The sequence below is a fragment of the Erpetoichthys calabaricus genome, chromosome 8 (genome assembly GCF_900747795.2).
Source record: "Erpetoichthys calabaricus chromosome 8, fErpCal1.3, whole genome shotgun sequence".
NCBI lineage: Eukaryota > Metazoa > Chordata > Cladistia > Polypteriformes > Polypteridae > Erpetoichthys > Erpetoichthys calabaricus.
The window spans coordinates 165,090,903-165,116,714 of record NC_041401.2 but is presented as its reverse complement, the minus strand read 5'-3'; the positions used below and the strand labels follow the sequence as shown (position 1 = coordinate 165,116,714).

Below are 25,812 nucleotides of genomic sequence, written 5' to 3'. Positions count from 1 at the left end.
GTTCATTAGTTTAAGGCATCTGATTGTAATTAACCTGTAACAATATAATGGTCCACGGAATGGCTACACTATTCCAAATACCATAGCTGCTTTAGAGTTGTTACTCTCACTGCACCTTCTTCTACTTTCAGCTGCTCCCGTTAGGGATTGCCACATTGAAGCATCTTTTTCCATATTACTCTCACTGCACCACTCGTAGCAGCTGATCGGAAAGAGAATTATCAGTATACAGCATCAAGCACACGCTGCCTTAGCCATTCGCTATTTGAACTGCTCTCATCCGACAAACGCTTCAGAGCCTTTCCTGTACGGACCTCGTGGTTCAGAAACAGTTTCATCCCAAGAACTATAAACACACTCAATCAGTCCATCAAGTGCTCGTTATAGAACTGTTTGTACTTATAAGTACAATTACCTCACTGTAAACTTGCGATACAGTTATAATATTGAACAACCTGAGCCACTTTATAAAGTGCGTATTTACATATGATGACGATATCATTTTTAAGATGAAATGCAGCAAAATATGTTTATTATTATACAGATAAAATGTTAACATCATTTAAATAATCTATATTGTTAACAATTAAACATGTGAGGACATGGTGCCGCAGCACTAGTGAGGAGCTGGCGCTCCGTTCACAGATTGTTCCTGCCATGCGATGTATTCTTGCTGGGCCAGGCATGACACTGGAAGGATAGATGAATAGAATAATTTAACATGTACTACGAAGATATTTCAATGTTCCTTAAAAGTTCTGAAGAATCAGCATTCTAAGCTTACAGATGGCTTAACGTCTATTACAGAGCTGATTGTGTGGCAAGTATTTGGACAAAGAAAAGTAAGGACAGGAATTGGGGGTTAGTACGTTTGAAAGAGACAGTACTGCTACAATAAATTATTTCATTGAAGGACGCGCACGGTGCAACAAGCATCTTGTGTGAGGCATGAACAATCACTGCGCCACCGTGTTCCCATGTTTAATAACATGCTTTAGCTCCTATCATCATGAAAATGATATCAAGTATATATCTCAGTATTTTAATTATTCAGAGAGCTGTAATATCACGAATGTAATGGATTCTGTGTCCTGTCGGAGGAAGAGAAAGCCCGTTTAAGAAGCACGTAATGATTCACACACACAGAGCACATAGAAGATCAAATACAAAACAAAACATTTAACGTGCTACTTTAGTTACGATGGGATTTGAGAAACTAGTAAATTAAACGATTTTAAGATGAAGTTTATGATGTTCTACTTAATGACAAAATAAACTACGTGATTAAAATGGAAATTACAAGAATAAAGTTGACATTTCGAGCTTTTTTCCTACTGTGTGCCTATTTTTTTCCTCTGTACCCTAATAAGCTTTCATATGACACTCAGACGGTGGGCTACGTCTTCACGGCGACTTTGATATCTGACAACTTCTTTTTTATTTTGGGCACTGTGCAACTTTGTGAACTTGAACTTTCAAGTTTCTCCGATACTCTGTCACTTGATCAACTTCCTTTTGTTGATTATACCACTATTTAAACCAACAAATAGTAAGTTTTTCCTTGCCTCCACTTGGTATTCGCTGAAATTCTTCTATTTTCCCCCCATGCTTTTGCCATTGTATTTTCACAGAAGTCTGAGCTTAAGGGCTATTTATATTGATTTGCATATTTAAAGAGGCATAATTCTGGGAGGAGCTGGGGCGGGACAGCAGGCGCATACACGTGTGTCACTTTTCATGCTGACCAGGATTTATGTAGCGGAAGAATGTGGAAGTTGGCGAATGCACAGATTTATGCATCTGGATTTTTTTGTGCGTACGAACATTTACGCTTTTGTCAGTACGCCATGTTATAGTGTGAATTCTATGCACGGCGTTACACATGAGGCCAATGGTCTGTTGCTGTGGTATCACACTATGAAATCATACCTCAGCAGAGCTGCCCATTTCAGATCATAAAATTATGGTATTTGACAGTTAACTGCCACTCAAGAAATCAAAGTGTCAGCAAGTCATGTCATTTTGTAGCGTTCAGAAGGTTCATCCGAGAACTTTACTAGATTAATTAAATCTTATACAAGTTCAATTTCAAATGCCTCATCTGCACAATTAGTGAATAAGTATAATGCTTGTTTATCTTAAGATTTTAATAGTTTAACTCCGTTAAAAACATGGACTGCCTCATTTATTCATACTGCTCCCTGGTTTACATCTGAACTCTGTCAACACACTGCCATGGGCCTGTGGTTTGAGCATTTATTCAAAAGAATAGAGCTCATTGTAGAGTAACATGTACTCTGAACACCTAACTGCATTACAAAAATGCCCCCTCTGCTTCTAAATGTGCATATTATTCAAATATCATTAGTGCAGGAAAAAATAGTAGAGCACTTTTTTCTACAGTGAATAGGTTCATTAAGACTCCAGAAACCACCACTTAATCTCAACTTCTGGCAAGTGCTGTTCTTATTTTTTGGAATTCTTCAACTCCAAAATTGCAAATATTTAACAGCAATTGGCTTCTCCTATCAGTCTGGAGAGTGACTGATTGTTAGTCATTGCCTTGGTTCCTTCATCAGTTGCCTCATTCTCAATGTTCAGTCAACAAAATGAAAATTGTATGTCTAAGCTTATAAGTCAATCCAGCTGCCATTATAACAATATATTAAATGTTATTCACTTCATCTCTCAGTGACTTTAATGTTGTTGCTAATTGTTGTATAATGCCTTCAGAAAGTACTCGGATCCTTTCAATTTTTTCACATATTGTTATGTTGCAGACTTATGCTGAAATCATTTAAATTAATATTTTTAGTTAACAAACAGCAGTAAATACCCCAGAATGACAAAGCAAAAGCAGGATTTTTGGAATTTTTGCAAATTTATTGAGAACGAAAAACTGAAATGTCCTATTGACACAAGTATTCAGACTCTATGCTGTGATACTTGAAAGTTAGCTTACTTGCATCCCTTTCTATATTCATTGTTGAGATGTTTCTACACCTTATTTGGAGTCCACAGGTGTTCAGTTGATTAGATATGATTTGGAAATGTACACACCTGTCTGTTGAAGGTTCCATAGCTGACAATGATTGTTAGAGCAAAACCCAAGCTATGAGGTTGAAGGCATTGCCTGTAGAGTTTAGAGACAGGATTGTGTTGAGGCGCAAATCTGGGGAATGCTAAAAAAAATTCTTCAGCATTTAAAGTTCACAGGAACACAGTGAGCTCCATAATTCTTAAATGGCAAAAGCTTGGAATAACCACAACCCTTTTTAGAGCTGACCACTGAGCCAAACAGAGCAATCAAGGCAGAAGGGTGTTTGTGGGAGAGGTGACCAAGAACCCAATGGCCACTCTGGCTGAGCATCACAGAACTTGTGTGGAGATGAGAGAACTACCAGAAGGACAGCCACCATTGCAACAGTCTGATAATCTGGGCTTTATGGCAAAGTGGACAGATTATACATGAAGGCCCAGCTGGAGCTTGCAAAAAGTCACCCAAAGGACTCTTGGACATTGAGTAATAAGATTCTCTGGTCTGACGAAACCCAAATTTAACTGTTTGGCATCACTTCCAAGTGTCACATCTGGAGGAAACCAGGCACCACTCATCTCCTGTGCAATACTGTTCTAACAGTAAAGCATGGTGGTGGCAACATCATTCTATGGGGTTATTTTTCAGTGTCGGGAGCACAGAGACTAGTCAGGGTTGAGAAGCTAAATGGAGTAAAGAAAAGAGATATCCTTAATGAAAACCTGCTCAAGAGCACTATGGACCTCAGAGTGCTGAAGGTTCACCTTCCAATAGAACAATGACTGTAAGATCAAAACAAAGACAACACAGGAGTGACTTAGGGACAACTCTTTGAATGACCCAGCCAGAACCCCGATTTGAATCCAATTGAACATCTGTGGAGAGACCTTAAAATAGCTGTCCACTGTTCGTCTCCATCCAACCTAACGGACCTTGAGAGGATATGCAGAGAGGAATAGAAGAACATTTCCAGATTCAGGTGTCATTTGTTGCATCATACCTAACAAGAGGGCGGCACGGTGGCGCAGTGGGTAGCGCTGCTGCCTCGCAGTTGGGAGACCTGGGGACCCGGGTTCGCTTCCCGGGCCCTCCCTGCGTGGAGTTTGCATGTTCTCCCCGTGTCTGCGTGAGTTTCCTCCGGGCGCTCCGGTTTCCTCCCACAGTCCAAAGACATGCTGGTTAGGTGGATTGGCGATTCTAAATTGGCCCTAGTGTGTGCTTGGTGTGTGGGTGTGTTTGTGTGTGTCCTGCGGTGGGTTGGCACCCTGCCCGGGATTGGTTCCTGCCTTGTGCCCTGTGTTGGCTGGGATTGGCTCCAGCAGACCCCCGTGACCCTGTGTTTGGATTCAGCGGGTTGGAAAATGGATGGATGGATGGATACCTAACAAGACTCCTGGCCGTAATCGTGCCAAAGGTGCTTCAACAAACTACCAAGGGAAGGTTCTGAATACTTCTGTCAACATAAATTGTGTTAATAAATTTGCAGACATTTCTAAGACCTTGTTTTCACTTTGTCACTCTGTGGTATGAAGTATTGCTTGATAAGGTACAAAATGAATTTAAACAATTTTAGCATAAGGCTGACACTGCAAAATGTGTACAGTGAGTGGTGTAATCCATTCTTATATTTTACCTTGTACAATGTAGTTTGTACTTTTGTATTATATTTCTGAGGTAGCAATCTAACTCTGTGAAGATGATTACTTTACTGTGTTCTGTTTTGTTTATTGTATTTACTCCATTTCTTCATGCTCATTGCATGCCCAACCTGCTTGAATTGCCTTTCCCAAGATTTCTTTCAGTTTGTTTTTCCCTACAAGGGTTTTTTGTTTGGGGGGATATTGCATTTTCTCTTGTCTTCTTAGGGAGCCAATGCTGGAGGGTGCTGTCAGAAACAAACCCATTAAAGCCCAATGAGACAATCCTTGTGTGATTTTTTTTTTTTTTTTTGGCTGTACATAAAATAAAATGTTGTTGTTTCTGAAGGCATTGTGTAATCACCTAAACAGCAAAGCTTTGTACTCCAGGAGTGAATTGTTCACAGTACACACTCATACCGTATGCTTCACATTTCATGAATTTGAATTTCCATTTGTGTAGTATACAATGCATACATTAGGTTGCTCTGTCACTTTAACATGTAAGATTGCCTAAAAAATGTATGTGTATGTATATATGTACTTTTTTGCTCAAAAATAAGTTAGTAAAATTACTCAACTCCTTCACTTTATCTTCATTGTTCATACCCTCACTCCTAGAATCAGTCTAGTTTTTATTATCCTTATTTTCCCTAGTACTGGAATATATGTTTGTACAATAGAGATTAAACATTGGGATTAATAAAGTATCTATCTATCTATCTATCTATCTATCTATCTATCTATCTATCTATCTATCTATCTATCTATCTATCTATCTATCTATCTATCTATCTATCTATCTATCTATCTATCTATCTATCTATCTATCTATCTATCTATCTATCCATGCATGCACTATTTCTAATAAGGTTCTACAAATGTGCAGAACAATTTACGTTTAACTCATCTTGATTTCTAGTTGATGCTCCATGCCATGTAACCTAACATTGTATTAGCTTTGTGTGTTCTCTCTGTACACTGTTTGGCTGACAGTAGTAATTCCACTGAAGCTCCCAGGTTGTCTTAATATGGTATAACTTCAAGTTTCAGACTCCCCTATTGTGTAGGTAAACCTAATATACTTCATTTGTGTAAAGGCTTACATTTAAATTATACTTCATCTGGCTCATACAGTATTTGCCCAACTGAGAATTCTGCCCAGGTCTTCCTGTACGAATATTAGGATAAGAATGTTTTGCCTAGTTTAGTGTCATCTGTAAGCTTAATGAGTGTCTTAGTTTCTTTTTTTATGTAGATCATTTACATACTGTAATTTAAAAAGGGCAGCGGTCTGAGCACTATTCCCTGTAGGATGCCGCTTTAACAGAAAACCTTCAGAAAACAGAAGGATGCCGCTTTAACAGAAAACCTTATTCAGAAAACCTTTGCCACAACGTCACTTGTTGCTTCGAGTGCTGAAGATGAAGCATTTCGCTCCCATTTCCACAATTGGCTAGCACTGCAAGTTCAAAGTCTTGTAACCTTTAAAAGCTTTTTGAAAATCAAGATAAACAAAATTATATGTGCCCCTCTAAACAAATGCATTTGATGGAACATAATCTTCTTGACTAAACCCATGGTAACTGCTTGATAATACTTTTTTTTTTAAGTAGATAATTTTCAATTTTACATTTAATGATTGCTTTGATTAACATCCCCACTATGAGTTTTAAGATGTTAGCCTAGAATTTGAGGGATTAACCAGATCACTTTGTGTATAGTGGGATAATATTTGCTAGATTCTGGTCTTTGGAAAGTTTCCCAGAATGTGATGATTTCTGAAAAATAAGTAAGAGTTTCTGTAATCTAAAACTTTCTTCAGTACTCTTGACTAAATGTTATCTGATACTTGTAATTTATTTAGTGAAGCTTTTTTTTTTGTACAGCTGCTTATTTCATTAATATTCCCTATAGTTACTAGACTGCCAGCTTCTTCACAGGTGAAGATATCAGAAGACTATGAATTGAGAGCTTCTGCTTCATTTACTGCATATTTTATTCCTCTTACTGTTTTTTTATATATTTTCTCTTTGACTGTTCCCTTGCTGCTTAGATATTGAAATAAGCTCTGGGGATTGACCTTTGCATCCATCCATCCATTATCCAACCCACTATATCCTAACTACAGGGTCACGGGGGTCAGCTGGAGCCAATCCAAGCCACTGCAGGGCGCACACACACACCAAGCACACACCAAGGACAATTTAGAATCGCCAATACACCTAACCTGCATGTCTTTGGACTGTGGGAGGAAACCGGAGTACCCGGAGGAAATCCACACAGACACGGGGAGAACGTGCAAACTCCACGCAGGGAGGAAGCGAAACCCGGGTCTCCTAACTGCCAGGCAGCAGCGCTACCCACTGCGCCACCGTGCCGCCTGACCTTTGCATTTTCAGTAATATTTTTGTGGAACTGCCTTTTTGCATTTTTAATTTCCCTTCTCACTTTTGCTTTCATGTGCTCATAAAGCATACTGGTAACACTAGTGTTGCTTTACTTGTATTCATTATAAATCAATTTTTTCATCTGTAATTTCTTTCTGAATTCCATACTCAATCAAATTTTGGACAGAGCTTATTCAGCATTGTATATATGTAGATTTAAAATAACCTTGCTGCCCTGTTAACATCACCATATGTAGAATTTTGTCCTAATTTGCTCATTGACACATTTGCAAAACAAAGACACAGATGAAGAGGTGTGAAGGAATTTAAGGTGGCATGGCATTACGACTCTTTTCGTAGGCTTCAGGGATTCTAGTGTTAATTGTTTAGTCATTTTTATAATCATTAATTACATCATCATATTCCCATCCCAGTGCTTTTGAATTTGGTTTTCCCCTGTTTACATTTGGGCAAACTTGATTTTTGTGATTGTTAGAGACTTTTGTATGCTTCACATTATTAGCTGCATTGGTGTAATGAGTTCTATAGTATAGACTATATAACTGTGTCTGACATTTTAATTAGCTTGTTGATTTGGTGGGCCTCTCTTGGTGATGTTACCAGCCCTGCACATCACAATGTTGAAAATCACACTGGCCATCACAGACTTGTGTATAACATCATATTTTTGTGTGGCTAAGTATAATAGCATTATGATTAGCAATTTTTAGACTTTTACTTATTTACATCTGCGATGGGTTAGCACCCTGCCCAGGATTGTTTCCTGCCTTGTGCCCTGTGTTGGCTGGGATTGGCTACAGCAGACCCCCGTGACCCTGTGTTCGGATTCAGCGGGTTAGTAAATGGATGGATGGATGGATGATTTACATTTGTTGTTTTGCTGCTGGCTGGTAGTTTGAATTATATTTTATATTTCTATCAATATTATTCTCTGAATCTTTACATTTTTACCTTTTCTAAACTCTCCCATCCCTTTAATTTTAACAGTTCTTGACTAACTCACTCATTCAATTTCTTATTACGTTGGTGCCCTTTATTTGTTTTTTAATGTAACACATTCTGACATCTGTTCACAAAGATGTCCTAGTGTCTCCCATAAACTTTTACCCCTTTATCCTGATTTGAACTAAAAGTCAAAATTTCTAATCTCCACATTCTTAAATAAAAAGCACACAGGACATGCAGTGTCTTGAAAAACAGTATTTCTACCCTTACCTATGTCATTTGTGCTGATGTGGACAATGATGAGTAGATACACCGCACTCACAAACTCTGGATAGGAGCTTATCCATATACACAGTGATCTTGCACACTTGACTACCTTGAAGGCAGCACATCGTTTAGGACTAACTGTTACTGGAGCAAACCTGTTGTCAATCCTCCAGATGACCAAGTCCCCTAATAACACTACTTCAACTGTTTTTGTAGATTGTTTATCTGCTGTGGCTCCTCATTCCTGTCTAAAACATTAGTGTTATCAGAGTTACCATCCAGATTTACAACACTTTGAAACTGATTAGACACTTCTAAATGTGGGTTTGATGCCCTTAGACAGTGTTCACCTCTTACTCATAGCTTACGGGTGCATCTCTAAAGGCCAATTGTGGTAGTTCTTTTCTTTATTGCAATGCACATTAGCTAACCCAGCAATTCATAAACTTGAGATCCTTCATGAGCTAGAATCCTCAACAGATGTAGGTTTCATGGAACCAAGCGTCTAAGAAGACCTACATTAGTTAAGACTTTGTATTGGCTTTATTTTTACAATTTGATAAGGTGAAACTGAGTGACCCTCTTTTTTATTAAAATAAATGTAATATAAAATAAACTGCTATTTGAGTGTTATGTTTCCATCCATCCATTATCCAACCCGCTATATCCTAACTACAGGGTCACGGGAGTCTGCTGGAACCAATCCCAGCCAACACATGGCACAAGGCAGGAAACAAACCCTGGGCAGGGCACCAGCCCACCGCAGGACACACACACACACACACACACCCCAAGTACACACTAGGGACAATTTAGATTCGCCAATCCACCTAACCTGCATGTCTTTGGACTATGGGAGGAAACCGGAGCCCCCGGAGAAAACCCACGCAGACACGGGGAGAACATGCAAACTCCACACAGGGAGGACCTAATTAAACTTTATCTATGTATTATTAAAAACTGTAGGTGTTTATCGGCAGTGGATTACATTTAAGTTGACGCATTTAACACTTCCTATCATTGTTATTTTTGTGGTCTTCACATGCCTTGAGCACCTGTAATGCTATCAGACAACTACTAAATAACTTTGAACATATTTGTTATCTCATTAGAGTCATTCATTGCAATACTGGAGTGACATCTGAACCAAACTTGTTATCTAATAGTTCATCTTGGCCAAAAATCTTCGATTTCATGGTAGAGCCCAACCTGAACATCTTTGATTCAGTTAAAGCTTTCATGCAGAGAGCTTTAATAAGTACTTAAATCTGTAGAACCTTGAATGCTTTTAATATATCAGCTGTCTGTATTTTTTCCACCACTGATTTTTCTTTAACGTTCCTTCTCTAGCAAAGCTCATCAGAGGGTTAAAAATGACTGTATGTTTACATTTTGCACATTGCTTTTTTTTAAATTGAAATTGTAATACAAATTAAATTTCCACACCACTGATAGGACTTTTCAGCTAGTTCTAATAGGAAAGGTGCCCAATTTTGTGTGCGTGCACATAGTGTAACTGATTTGTGATTGAATTTCCCATGAAAGCTGCTATATGAAATATGACTTGTTCAGCCACAAAATAGCACTTAAAGCTGAAAATCATTGTGTGATTTGTGGCCACTGACATTTCCTGCTTGGCTAAGATCACCTTGTTAAAGTGAAAATGATTTCTCTGAAGTTACAAAATTACATCCCTATGCATACCATAATTTGATCATTGCTGATCACTTTATTTAACAAAGGAAAGATACTGAGAATGCAGAGTTCAGTCTGTCGGAAACTGAAAGCAGTTTTCATCAGTGTTTTATGCAATATTACACTTGCTGTTTCTTCAAGTAGATAAGATCTAAATAACCTGCCCCAAGAGATTCCATTTTTATTTCATGACTCCTACGCTTTCTTGAAAATGTTTGAAATTGCAGAATTAATTCCAGGCCCAGAAATGTCATAGAAATTGTGAAAATGAATAAATAACATGAAAAAATAATGAGAAACAGTAAAGTACATGCAGTATGTTGCTGTCCACCATATCATTTTCTGTACTTTTATTGTTTATTTTGAGTGTGTTGCTTCATGAAATATTTGGCACAATGAAAACCTAAGATTTTGTTTATTTACTTTGAAAGACAAAACATAATGAAACTTTCAACTTTAATGAAAGTTGTAATTTCAGAAGCCCCGTTTTATTTTACATGTGACTTCTGTGACTTCTCCTGTGCCTGCTTTTGTGTAGATATTTACATTTTTGATAATGGAATTCTGCCTTGCGAATTTTACCTTTGATATCAGATTAACAAATTTATCGTACAAGATATTTCTGTTAATGTAACAATCTCAATTATTCAAATAAAGTGTTTTCTGGCTCTCCTTCCAGCTCAACAATGAATCTGAAATCCATTTTGCATTCTGATTGAACCTTAGATTCTTTCTCAGTATAGTTTGGCTTCTTTAAAGAATCCATACTGTAATTATCCCACAGTCAATAATTTACATTTTAGTGATTTCTGGTAATTTTATAGCATATAGAAACTGTTTACCTTTTGTAAATTTGAAACTTTTATTATTTATATTTAAACATTTCCTATTGCAGCTAAGTTATTATGAACAAACAAACATGCACATTGCATTGTTTATATAACGTAGGTACATGTAATACTTTTGAAAACTGTACTTTCAGACAAAGTGATGAGATTCTAAAGTCTATATGCCAATTTATGCAAAAGTTAACTTTTATTGCTTTTGGTGGCCTTTGTTAATGTAGATGAGATTCAAATCCAAGCCTGGATTATCTGTGTAAAGCCTGCCTTTTTTGTGTTGTGTATGTGAATCTGGATTAGGTTGGTCCACAAATCGAGAGATAGAAAGAAAAAAACATCTCTGGTTGAATTCTGGTCTGAAATGTCATCCAACATCTGTGCTTTCAAATGGGATAATAAGACAAGGCCTCCTTGAGGGTCTGTACATCCCTGGAATAAGAAATGCATTTATTGATATAATGCAGTCAAGGGAAAATATGAAGTAAAGAGTCAATGATAAAATAAACCCTGTTATATATCCGAGCCTTCATGCTTAACTGTTTGAACAAATGTGTACCAGGTGTTCTGGCTTACCCTCTTGCCCATGTCTCTTCTAGCACCAAATATTATGGTGGTCTTCCTCCCATTCCCTTCTCATCCTCCTTTCATCCTTAAGCCACATTGATTTTTTCCATCTGCCCCATATCCATCACCCTAAACTCCATCCATCCATCCATTTTCTAACCCGCGTTGCTGGGATTGGCTCCAGCAGACCCCCGTGACCCTAAACTCTCTCCTGTTTTATTCTTTTTTCACAACAAGCCAAACACAGTTCAGTCAAAGAATATCATCAATATTATAGTTCAAACTGAATGTTAAAAATTAATATTATATCAAGACCCCAACCCTGTCTTATTCAGATAGCTATGTGAAGAAGGAGCCCATTATGAGAGAGTTCCTCATTTATATTAAAGCATTTAAAGAAATGCAGAGCAGAGCTAGAGGCATAACTGGTTTATTTTAAAACAGCATTGATGAACACATGCCAAATTCTAAGCAAACTTGGAACTATTCCTTTTAAGAAAAAAATGATTTTGTTGGAATTTTTAGTATTACATAATGTAAGACATTGCTTTCACATTAAGTTGTGGATTTGCGTTAGGATTCTTACAGATGAGTAAAACAAGTCAACATATAATAATTTTTGTTGCATATCTTGTCTCATATGTAGATACTCCAAATAGTGGTATTAAATGATTACCAGTAATCTTAAAATTCATACCATCAGACCAATAAAGACATTTTTTCACCAAAATAATCTTGAATGTGGAGCTTGTGGAAAAAGTTAGCTTATTGTCTGTGATAGATTTGAACTAATTTTAGTTGCAATGCAGTGTACAATTTTAAACTCCACTCTTCTCAGCCACAGACTCCAGTCATCCCTGATTTGAGGTTACTACTTTAAATCCCCTCCTTGTATCACTTTGACTGTGAAATCACTTCCCAGGTTCTGGGTGGCCTTAACATGGCTAAATAAACACCAGTCTAGAGATCCCTCTAGAACACTTGGTAGCTATCAGAGGTTTGAGTCTTTGAGGCAGACTGGGATTTGCTCTCCTTTAAAGAGACATTGTGATCCATCCATCCTCTGTGTCTTGAGGATTTCCAGATCTCCAAGTTTCCTTCCTCTCCATTATGGAGGCAATTTAATATCTCACTTTACAAGGTAAACTCATCACTGCCTGCAAATGGCCAGGTAGTTTTGCAAGTTCTTGCCAGCCTATGTGCACTGAGGGTCAAACAACCCAGCATTTACTGCAATGCCTGCCCTCTAGTCTCCTTGGAAAATATTGCATATTTCTATCCAGGAGAATCCCCTTTTCACTTCTCTTGTTACTAAACGTTTTGGATTTGGTGTGTCATTTCAACCTGTGAAGCGGCACAGTGGTGCAAAATGTTCATGTTTAATTTGTTAGTAGTATTTGCACTGATGGAGGTGAATGTTGCAAATTCCTGGTTATTTTCTAGTAGTTTAGTATTTGCATTTATATATAATTATATACACTGTCATAAACTAAAACAAAACAAAAAGCAGACAGTAGTATAACCTGCTTAAAAAAATAAAAATAAAATGCAGCACAAGGAGCGAACTGGTATTTCTTATTTTATTGTGTGAAGAGGTCAACTGAACACTTTTTCAAGGAGTAAATTAAAGGGTGACATTTTGGTGTTTGTGGGTGGTATATATGCAATACCAGTTGTATTAGAAATTTTTGAGATTTAGAATTGAGTTATTCTTTTTTTTTTTTTTAAATTACAGTGTATCGAATTGTTACTTTTTAAATGTTATTTTCTTCTGTAAAAATAACTGTAGCCAGAGATTACTGTATTTGAGGCTATAATTCCTTCTTCTGTCATGTTTACAATATACATTGCCTATTAAACGTTTTCCATATTTTATTATCATACAACATTTAATCACAGTGGGTTTAATTTGACTTTTTTGACACTTACCAACAGAAAAATACCCGCAGAGTGAAAACAGATCTTGGCAAAGTGGATTAAATTATTTACAACTATAAAGCACAAAATAATTGATGCCAAAATTATTCAGCCCCTTCATGTCTGTATTAATTAAATGTACCTTTGGCAGCTTTGCGCCTGTGTCCTCAAGTCTCTATCATATTTTCACATTTGAAGTCTACAATTTTTCTCTATTCTTCTTTGCAAAATTACTCACTTTCTGTCGGGTCGCATTGGATGGTGAGTGAACAGCCTTTTTCAATCTGATTGAGATCTAGACTCTGTCTAGACATCTCCAGGACATTAACATTGGTGTTTTGAAGACATTCCAGTGTACTTTTGGCTTCATGCTTAGGAATTTTGTCTTGCTGGAAAACAAATCTCCTCCCAAGTTTCAGGTTTCTTGCAGAATTCATCAGATTTTTCTCCAGGATTCCCCTGTATTTTGCAGCATTCATTTTATCCTCAAACCTCACAAGCCTTGCACAGCATGATATTTCCACCATCATGCTTTGTGTTTGGGATGGTGTGTTTTGGATAATGTGCAGTGCTTCAAACTAAACGTATTTGGTTTAAGTGAAAGTCAGGAAACTGAATATCGGTCTCATCAGATAACAGATCCTACCTCCAGCTGGCCTCTCTCTCTCTCTCTCTTTCTTTTATTTTAGGGTGGCTTTCTCTTTGTAATGCTTCCATAAAACTGTGACTGTTGAAACACCCAGGCTACAGTTGATATATGGGCAGTTGGTCACTTTTTGTATAGATTTTGCCTGGTCTGCATGCATTTTTCTTCTCCCACAGCCTAAAAACACATGATAACTTGTGATAGTAATACAGTAAAACATTGGATTGCGAGTATCTTGGTCTGCGAGTGTTTTGCAAGACGAGCTAAAATTTTTAATAAATTTTAACCTGATAAACGAGGTCTTGCAATACGAGTACTACGTATACTCTTTGTCTTGTGGGGATTGTGGGTAATCGTCTCCCATACTTGTTCTCAGTCGGCGTGCCTCACTCATATAGTCAACATCCGTATGAGCGTATACTGTTGACTATAGCATGGAGACCACGTGTGTGTGTGTGTGTGCTGTAATGTGTGAGTCCCTGTCATGCACCCCAAAACAAGGCTGAGTCTCAGTACTTTAGCAAAACCAGAATTATTAAGCATGAAACAGGAATAGCATGGTTATTTATTGTAGTAGGATCTACCGCACTCCTATACAGAGACACAGCAATCAGTCAGGGTCGTGACCAGGTTAGTGGCTAAGTAATACTCTGCTCTTGCATTTACAATGTTCCTTGCATCACCCATTGACGGCAGGCGCTTATAGCTTGACCGCGATCTTTTCTGATTCACTTTTATGGTGAGCTGCTACAGTGTTGGGAGTCTGCTTCAGGACGCTCTTCAGCATGTTGTCACATTGGAGGGGAATCCCAAAAGAGTTTAGAAACCTTACAGTGCATAAAGCATTTTTTTAATTTTTTGTCCATGGTCATTTAATAGGTTTCCTTGTTAAAGTCGCAAAAAAAGAAAAAAGATTCCAGTGAGCCAACAGATAGCAGTGATTCTGTTAGTTAGAGTGAAAGTCATCCTGCACAATAACTCTCCTCCTCCTCCTCCTCTCCTCTCTCTCGTCTCCCTCACACCAGCCACGATTGTTTTCAAAATTTAAGTGCAGGTTAATTTGTTTTACGCAATTTTACTTTAGATTTTGTATTAATCATTTTTATATAAATGTTTGTGGGTGGTGAAATGAATTATCTGAGTTTCCATTATTTCTCATGGGGAAATTCACTTTTGATATATTAGTCCTTTGGATTACAAGCACGTTTCCGGAGTGAATTTTTCTCGCAAACCGAGGTTCCACTGTAGTTCCTTTATGGGTCTGTGTATGTGTGAGTTGTTCCTTCAGTGGTTCTTGACTTTGGCCCAATGCTTGTGAGAGGCTATGACACCCTCAAATCTATAGTTGGAATGTTTTCTTAATTATAACAGCACTATAGAACTATTCTGAGTTTGCAGAGTCATTTTTTAAAAATGTTCTATTTCATTTTTTTTAGAATGTGAAGCCAAAGAAAGTACGAATGAGGAGGTTTCAAATTGGAGGGCCAAATCGACAGTAAATATGATAGTAATGGATGATGATAGCAGCACCTCTGTTGTAAATGAAGAAGCAGAAAGGGTCAGCAGTGAGACTGAGAAGAATGTCATTGTGAAGCATGGAGATACATCTGTCAAAGCAAATTTTTCCTGCAAATGGTGTAAAAAAAACTTTGAGTTCAAATGTCGTATGGAGGTACATCAGAAACGCTGCCGCTTGGCTAATTTAACGCCAGCAGAGTGCCCAGAGTGTGGGGAAGTAGTGGCCTCTGCCAAAGCCCTCCAGGTGCACACTACAAAATTCCACACAGATATGCCTAAAAAGAAGAAGCATTCTTCAGTGGCCTGTGATATCTGTGGAAAGACCTTTGCACATCAGTCAGGTAAAAAAAGTGCATTAAAATGATTATCAAATGTTATTACCATTTTGTTTTAAATGCTTGATGATTCTTAAAAGCCAAGGTTGCACTACATATTGTTTTTTTAGTTATGATTTGCCTGCTCTTTAAAGTTTCTTCTTTATTTCAGTTTAATTGCAGGAAAATGTGATAGAATCATATATGAAGTATATGCTTCAAAGTGTCCTCCGAGATTTTCTAAATGTGTCTGTGCTGTGAATATTGGTAATAAAAAGTATATAATAAGTTCTGTACGTACAAAACCTATACTATTGCAAGTACAATGTAACAATGCTTGCTTAATATACCTAACCTAAAATTGAATCTGACCCAATTCATATGCCATTTTTGACATAAAACAGTTTTTTATTCATTTTTATGTAAACATGAAATTCAATCCTTGAACTACAATTTATTCCTCCTTTTTATGTGGATCTTTATTCATAAAATTTTCTGATTCTTAGCCCTGTGTGAGGATGCTCAGACCAGATTTTGAAAATAATATTCAGTTGATAATACAATTCAGTAAGTTAAATAATAAATATGATAAACACAGTAATATTAATATGTACAGCTTCGTTAACGTGCACAGCCAGATGCACAGTGACAAATGCAACACTTCATGCATCGAACAACACAGACATAATGACATAGAAAGGAACCTCTGCTTTCTGGTTTGGGTGAGCTCAGATCAGTGCAGCAACAGATGCAATCTGTGTTGTGTCAAATTCAGGATATTTGTTTATCGCCATTGATTTTGTTCCAGTAGCTATAGCTGATATAAGGCATTATCATCCATATATATTGTGGCCACAAGGGGGTGCTCCAGCTCCCCAAACACCCAACACAACAGATACAGGCACAAGTTCAGCAACACATAAGGCTTTATTCTTCTACTGGGGAAACTTTTTTCTCTTTGTTCCACGCACAACACCAAAGCAGAGTACAGCAATCACAGTCAAATAAAATAGCACTTTGTCTTCTTTCTCTCCCTCTCTCTGTCTTCATTCGTCTCCACTCCGCCTTCGGCTAGCTTCGTCCTCCTCCTTACAGCTCTGGCTCCCTGAATGAAGTCGGGCGTCTCATTTTATGCTGCACCTAGGTGTACTTCGTGCCTTGTTATCGAGGTTTGGAAACACTCCCAGGTGTGATGAAAGCCCCACAAAGTAGAGCTCTGCACTCCTTGGGCCCCCTGGCGGTGACCACGGACCCCAACAGAGCTGAGCTTCCAAGCTGTAAGCCTGTGACTCTGTTGTGCAAGCTCTCTCCTCCGGTCTTTCCATCACAAGGGCATCCCAGCCGGGTAAGAGCCCCCGGCTGTCCGTCACACTATATGTGTAAAGTTTCACAGAGTACAGTTTTAAGAAACGCTGCCTTAAAGGACACTTGTAGAACTCATTTCCCTGCTTCTATGATTCAAGATAAATCTTACTCTTCTTTACTGATTTTTTTTTCCAAGTGTATGTTTTAAATGTGTGTTGTTTAATTGTTTGTATAATGATCCTAAACTATATTTTAAGGAATGGGGGTCACTTCCCACTGCATTTCCCTTAGTTTGGCATTGTCTAGTTATTAAAGATGGCATACTTAAAAACTGAAGTAATGAACCGTGGCATGTTTTAATTTATTTTAAGCTTTAGGCTTGTTGTACATTAATGCAGATATAAATATTTTCATTATTAGAGCATAAATCCTAGCTTTCATGCTTTGTTTTTTTAATGGCAGCAAGGGCAGGGCTAGAAATGTTTACTGGTAGAAATGAGCTAAATTTCTGTTGCCTAAATTTTGTTTTGTTTATTTCTTTTGGCAGGTATGCTATACCACAAACGTTCTGACCACTATGACGAAAAGCCTTTCTCCTGTGAAGAATGTGGAGCAAAGTTTGCTGCCAACTCCACACTTAAGAACCATAAGAGGCTTCATACTGGGGAAAGGCCGTTCCTGTGCAAACACTGTGATATGTCATTCACACAGGCTGCTGCCTTGGCGTATCACACTAAGAAGAAACATTCTGAAGGTATGCAGACAGGAAATTATGGAAAGATATGTTAATTAAAAAAGATCCATGATATGGCTGTAAATTACACTAAAGGTTAACCTGATGTAATGTGTGCTGCTATCTATAAAAATTCAACTGAGCATAGCATAATGGAAGGAATGAACACCAATGTTAGTCTGTCTATTGTACCAAGGTTTGTGCCTATTTTTACATTTTTTAAAGTGGGGATCTGAGTCTGGTGGTTTATTGTTGAAATAACTCAGCTGTTACTCTTGATATGCAGAGTTAAAAGCTATTTCATTAAAAAAATCAATGAGTAGACATTTATATTGTACAGTGCTTGTTTTAGTGAATAATATCAAAAGATGCTTTGCAAATGAAAAAATATGCTTTCAGTAATAAATAATAATTCACTGCACATGTATAACAGTAATTATAGATGGAACAGTAAACTGAGTTGAGTAAGTACATTAGAAGGTCAAGGATAAAATGTCATAAGAAAATGTCATATCAGATGCTGACACTGCAGTTTCAAAATTCAACTTTGAAATGTGCTTTATACAGCAGAAATTAGTAGTTTATGAAAAAGGAAATGGTTGCACAAAATGCCTTCTTCTTTGGGTGTTATGACAACAAATGCCATTTTTACTGTCATTCTTTAACTGAGTGCTTGTGTGTAAGTAAGATGCGTTTAAATCACTGGGTCAACATAGTGTTCCTCCATTACATGCTCAGAGTTTGCAGATGATATACCCCAACAGGGATTATTTGTCAAGTCTGGTATCTACAACAATAAACTGTATCATTATGTACACAGTAGAGCTTCACCAACTAATCGACATTATTGATAATAATCGATTATTAAAAATGTTGGCAAGGTTCACTTTTATCAATTAGTTGATTACATCATTAGGCTTAATAAATTGTGGCACGTGATTGCGTCACTACTTCTCTCAACTGTAAACCCATTTGTGAAAGGGAAACGGTAAGCAAGTGGCAGAAAAGACTGTGCGACCTAAGACTTTCAAGGATTGGGAACACTTTACTCTGAATGCAGGAAAAAAAAAAAGGTTGAGCTGCAAAATGTGTAGGTCTGATTTCGTATGGCATGACAGGACATCAGAGATGCATAAACATTTGAACAGGAAACCTACTGTTACAGGCTCTGTGAAGGAGTAAGTCTTGCTGTCATCCCAGTAATATGAATGTCACATCAGCGTTATGTGATACAGGTATGTGAACGCAATGTTCGCTAGGCTAGGCATAATGATATGTCTTTCTGTTTGAAATGAGGAATAATTAGAGTCATAGTTCCAAACCTCTACAATGCACTAGCAATTAAAAAACTCGCACATGTAACAGAGTTTTATGATAAGCGAGTAAAAAAATATGTACCATTAGTGACTAGCTAATACACGTTCAGATTTTAACTTGCCATATTTGGGTGATTTTTGTGCTGTGGTCACTCTGCTAAATTGTGGTGCTGCATTACAAGTTTGCATTCATGTGTAAAATTAGTGTGTGTGTGTCCAAAAAAAACAACAATAACAAGAACAACTCCCTCAAATTCACAAAAGAATTAAAAAGGGAAGAAAATGTCTGACTTGTCTAAAGGTCGGTCACTGTCAAGGTGAGACTTTGTAAAGGCTGAAGAATTCATTGCGTAACAGTACTAAATGATAGTGTTGTAGAGAGAGGATGAGCAGCATTGAATAACAAAAATAACTACACCGTTGTCATCAAGTTAAATAATGACCCTTTTTGTTTTAATCAGTCCTTACCTTAATGTACTAATCTGCTTTATCCAATCTTGGGTCTTCCAAACTTCAGCTTATTCTGGTAGCAGTGGTCGCTAAACAGGAAACACAAGTCTATCACGGCACACTAAATCACTCGCTCACACCAAGTCAAATTAGAATAACCAGTTAACCTAATCTGGGATATGAACAGGAAAATCTGAGTATTCTGTGAAACGCGCATAAACACAGTTTTCACATAATCTAAAACTTTATTTCCCACCCACATTTTCTTTTATTTTAATATGAAAGAATACATTTTTTTCAGGTTTAAATCGAGTAATACCTGACACATGATGAACACTGCTTAACTGCCAAAACTAGAAATTTTTATTGTGTTATCTCGATGAAATTATTCTTTTTTGCATAATGCATTTGATAATTTTTCTTGTTTATATTTATGTTAATGCTGTATTTGTAGTTGGCCTACTTTAGAAAGGTTTAGCAATTAAAGTATACTTTTTTTAATTAACTAATTTGTTCCTTGGCATTGTCTACTGGCTCTAAGCCCTGAACAGCAGGTGCCGAACCACACCGCCTCCTCTAAATTGAAATTTTTTGGTGGCTGCAGACTGGGGTGCTGTCCCATTGTTGTCTTGAACATGTAGGTCCTTCCATATTTAAGATCTATCACCCAGTTAAGGAGTGCAGGCAGGCAGCCTGATGGAAGAGAGAGAGTAAGAGACTGCCCCCTTATTGTTAAGATCCAAGACGGATCTGTTGGCTGTAGATGTTTCTCCTGCCGAATTATGATAGTTCTGAACACATTCTGTGTGGAAGAGTATGTTTGGTTTACTGTTTATGCCTGCTTCAAGAGAATTTGTTTTTCCAGTTGTTTTTCAGTGTGCAATTGTGTTATTTGTTTAACATTATGTCTGACTTATTTAAAATAAGTCAATTTTCTTAAAAGAATTCTTGGTTGTTAATATTTTGGGAAGGCTTCTCCATAACATCACAAAATAATATCTTTTTCGCAAAAAAATGTTGAAAATGGAACTGTAAGTTTTTTGGGCTGTTCTTTGGTGCAGCTGGAATAGGTTTCAGTCCCCCATGGCCTTGAAGTGGTTTGATGGGTTTGAAAACGTATGAGTGTTTTATGGAAAAAATGAACATGGGTGAACCACTTTATTTTATAAATCAATTTAGATTACATTTGTATAATCTAACATATCTTTCATAGAAAAAGTATATTAAAAAAGGGTATCTACACTTTTCTCAAGTCAATGCAAAGTAAAAAAAAAAAAGAAAAACTGAAGATGTCCTAATATGACTTCACTGTGTGGGTTGTTTTTTTAACTTCTTTTCACAGTTTTAAATGACTATGGGGTTTTTGTTTGACACTCTGTCATTTTTTTAGTGATACTGGTATTGTGCAGATTTTCAAGGCACTTTGGGTTATAATTAATTTGACAGCCTGACTATCATGTATCAGGTTAGCGAAGCCCACATTACATGGAGTGGAGCCTGTTGGCATTAAAAGTGCTTCACAGTTCCATGCTTTAGTTAATTTTTTTTCTGGTTCAATGACATATGTATCTCTTCTAAAATATACAAATTTGAAATAAAGGCCTTGACTTAATAAGATTATATCATCAAATGAATGTGCTTATTTGTCAGAGTGACCAGACACAGTGCAGATCCAGATTCTTGGGTTTAAATCCTATCAAGTATGCCTGTATTTTTAAAATTATGAATAATGTCTCTCACAATAAATTTTCATCTGATTTTTAAGCTCTTGGATAATACAGAGTCAATTGTATAAATTAACTCTGAATCTCTGTATCTTTCTGTATCAAAGTTTACAAAAATGGAAAGCTTGAAAAATGACATGAAATGGGAAAAAAAAAGCCAAAACAAAATAATTATCTGTTTGGCAGCCCAGCTCAAAAGCAAAATTGAATGTGACATTTAAGGACTTAGTCAACTGCATAGTGAGTCTTCGAGCTCTTGCTTCAGGAATATAAAAAGTTGCATGGCTGAACAAAAAACAAAAGATATTTTAATATGTTTACCCCAGAATCAGATCTCATTGCTGTTATCAGTCTCCTAAATTAATAAAAAGTTTATGCCATCAGACATATAATATTAATCAAACTCCAAAGAACTGCCGGACAGTAGCTTAAAGTTTGCAGATAGCATTTAATAAATAATTACGTTACCAGATATATTTATTTTGTATCTTTTTTTTTATTTTTATTTTTTATTTTCTTTACACTTATACGTATTTTCAGATTTCTAAGAAAGTTAAATCCAGTTTTGGTTTAGCTTCTTCTTGTGTAAGTTAGTGCTGCTACCATTTGCACTAATGCTTTCAATTCCTTAGGCACTATAGAAGAACTGAAATTTAGTGGCATTTAATATTGACTTGCAAAGCCTCATATTAATAAAGGCAGAAATAAGAGATAAAATAAAAATGTTAAGTTTATGCTTGTATTCTGCTCCATAATTGTCAAATTTAATGTTTTTTTTTTAGTATATATATAAGTATGAGAAGTAATAAATATCCATTCACCTATAGTATGTTTGGATTTGGATTACCAGCTTGGTGTCCTCAAGAAATATGAGCACTGGGTCCATAACAGGAATCAACACTGGGTGTGAGGTACCAGTCCATTACAGGGTACAGTCACACTATGCACCTTTGCATACCGACACTGGGACAGTTTAAAGTCACCAATAAAATAAATATCATAGATCTGTGAGTTATAGGAGAAAAAAACGGTATACCTGGAGAAAATTCCAATCAGACATGATGAGAATATTGAAACTTCACACAGAAATATTCATGGAGCTGTGATACAGCAATGCTAACCACTGTGTCACTGCACTGCCCACCATGAAATACAGTAAATAAAGTAGGTTGCAATTATAGCAATTATAATTGTGCTCAGGACACTTTAAATCTTATTGTAACTGTTGAGAATTGCATGAAGAGCAGGAAATTAGAAAAAAAGATAAGTACATTTGAAAAAACATTTTTAAGTGATTCATTTAGTTTATGATTTAATTTTGCACTTTTTGTTTGTGCTTAACCATTTAATTCTTGTTAAGCTGTTTCCCAAACAATAAAGGTGTTTAATGTGAGGTTGTGTTATGGAAGCTGTTTTTGATTAAATGTAATAACAAAACCATTCTTGGTTTAGTGATATGGAGTTACTGTCTATCCTAATAGCATTTAGCACAAGGCAGAAACCAGTTGGGAAAAGGAGGCCAGTCTAACGCAGGACCTAGTCATGAACTTGTGCAGCCCAATAGTGGGTTAATTTAGAACCACCAGTTACCCTAGCAAGCCTGTTGTCTGAGATGTGTGGAAATAAATGATGTACCTAGTGAAAACTTCATGTGGACAAGGGGGGAAACATGCATTGTCCACACAGATAAAGGTATACGATTGCAACCGTGAACGCTGAAGCCACAGTACAAATCACTCTGCCATCATGCCACCCTAATGTTTTTTATTGTTACTTTCACAGTATAAACCAACTTAATGTGTTTTTCCATTCAATTGACAAGTTCTACATGGACAATGACTAGGTGTGAGATCTGCACCAAGGATACTGGAACTGTGAGGCAGCAGCACTAGCCACTGCTTCATGCTGACACAACATAGAGTATGCCACATAATAAGCTGCTTATTTTACTAAATGCTGTTTGCGACTTTAATGGTAAACTTCAGTCTGGAAACTGAACTGGATCACCTTTGAATCTAGAATTGTGGAGTGTTTTTTATTTGTATTTGTGTATTTTTAGTGATATTGCACTAAAACACACTTTGATATGCTTTTTTCTCTGAAGTGCTTTTGCCCTGATTGTTTAAGTTGGAGATACTATTGAGAATTTAGATTAAGGATCAATGTGCTTTGTAGTTAGTTTTAGAACTATTACCTATTAAAAGCTTATGCTTGTAGGTCACTATTTATCAGCATAAGGGCCACTATTTGCGGCCTACCTGTCCCTTCAATTGTTATGTTTTATACTTTAGTCAGTCAAGGACGTTGTGCTCTCTGTAGGAAACACAGATGCTAAGGCTTCTTACTGAAAGAAGACTAAAAAAGCTTTCACAGGCATTTAATTTTAAGAAAACTAAGCAAGCTTTCATGTTAGCACTTATACATATAAACATTTTAGAATGCATTTAAATTTATATATCAAGGCTTACCAATACCTTAGGCAATCAAGTTAAAGCAACATGCATTATACTAGCTAGATTGAGTTATATAAGAGTTTAAGAGTTGGTTATTAAAGGCTTGTCTTTTTCCATCTTTTGAGCAGATGCCTGTTAGCACATGTCCACTTGCTTCCATTCCTAGCAGCTCAGTTTCTGTGCTGGCAAGTCAGAGATAGTGTGAGTCTGCATGCTATTGCCTAACCTTGCAGCTGCCTATGACTTTAGCGTTAAGGATGCTGGTGCACAACAAATAATTATTAATTGAGTAGTGCAGTTTTCACATGTGGGTCCTCCTGATTCCAACTTAATGGTGAGAACTGATTAACTGAAAGCCACCACTTCTTTAACAGCTCAAGATTAGGAACGTGAGAATTAATGGAGAGGTGATTGGGTGATGGTCACCTCCAGGTGGCAAGTACGTCATTTGAGCCAAAGTGATTGTTATGAGAAGATCTATTGGGAAGGAGATTGTTATGAGAAGGTCTACTGGGAAGGAGATTGTTTTGAGAAAGTCTACAAGACCAGCTGATTGTTATGAGAAAAGGCATTGAGTGAGTTCATTGTCATGACAAAATGTGTAAAGCAGGTGATGGTAAAATATGTGCAGCAGGGATGTTTTGAGATAAGAATTGTAATAAATATGAGGCTCACCCAGAGCAAGGGGCTCACTTCACTGAACTGAGACGGCTTTATACAGTATGCTCTACAACGGTTTCATATACTTTGCAATAAAGTCTATTCTGACTGCCTATTCAAAAACTCTGCGTGTTTGTTTTTTTTTTTTGAAGAAGTTTTCTCCATGACAATACATGATTTGGTTTTGGGGGCAAAGCAAAGAAGTGAGGAGTACAAGTTTTAACTCCTCTGTTTTCATTCCTTAGGCAAAATGTATGCATGCCAGTACTGTGATGCTGTGTTTGCCCAGTCTATCGAACTTACTCGCCATGTCAGGACGCACACTGGAGACAAGCCTTATGTTTGCAGGGAGTGTGGCAAAGGATTCAGCCAAGCAAATGGCCTCTCTGTCCATCTACGCACATTCCACAGTGAGTAATTTAAAGGAGCTATGAGTCTTTTATAATTCATTTCACCTAAAACAAATTATTACCAAATGCTGTTTTGTTGTATCAACTTACTCATCTTTATATAAGCAGATACTGGCAAGGTATAGTCAAAATGTTTTGATCACAACCTATTAAGAGAAACATCCAAAAAACCAACAAAAAGTTATTTTTCAAATTAATCCCTATTGATGCTAAATTTCATTTTGTATTATGAATGTTCATTAAACTTTTCTAGACCACTCAAAAGAGCATTTAGTGGTTTGTACAACCGCTCTTTTTTGTGGCTGATTTGATGTCTTCATCATTGGCACAACTCTCAGTGTAGGTAGCCCTTCAGATTGGGAAAGTGGCAATTGTGCAATGCAAGATCTGGAGTGTTACACTTCTTTGAATCCAGATTTTTGCAGAGCAGCATTCCAACCTGCGCAATGTGAGCGGGAGCATTGCTGTAAAGGGTTGACAGCTTTCCTTGCCATTTTTCCCATATTGATTATGTAAAGCAAATCAGTATAACATTGAACAGTTATGTATGCCTTTTGAGTAAGGTAACATAGATTATGTACTCTATGTATTCAACCCAAGGGATCTCTTAATAGCAGTCTGCTAACTGACTGGGACTGTCTTTACTTCCAAACTTTTGCGTTAGCCCAGTTTACCATCAGTAGAGGACTTCACAGGAACATCCTCTTTTGCCCTTAAGGGACTGCAGCTAGACAAGGAATAGGCATAAGAATCAGTAAAAGATATTGATTTAAGCCTTCATTTAAAAATTATATTGTATGTTTTTGCATCAAAACCAATAGTAGCAAATATATGCAATACTCCTTCTTTCGGCTGCTCCCGTTAGGGGTTGCCACAATGGATCATCTTTTTCCATAATAATAATAATAATAATAAGCAATACAAAGAATTGTATAACCCTTGTGGGGTCATTTCACTCTTCATTCATT

General features: G+C 37.0%; 1 protein-coding gene across 2 annotated transcripts in view; it reads left to right on the top strand.

Annotated features, from left to right (window-relative positions):
• The window catches only part of zbtb40 (zinc finger and BTB domain containing 40), an 89,497-nt gene that overhangs the window by 41,146 nt on the left and 22,539 nt on the right, over nt 1–25,812 (top strand). For both annotated transcript variants that reach the window (XR_007935489.1, XM_028807717.2), the window contains exons 12-14: nt 15,398–15,820; nt 17,646–17,852; nt 24,680–24,844. Coding sequence is in view for 1 of the 2 variants with exons in the window: in XM_028807717.2 (XP_028663550.1) it covers nt 15,398–15,820; nt 17,646–17,852; nt 24,680–24,844 (795 nt within the window). In the remaining variant the exon portion in view is untranslated. The remainder of the gene's footprint in view (nt 1–15,397; nt 15,821–17,645; nt 17,853–24,679; nt 24,845–25,812) is intronic.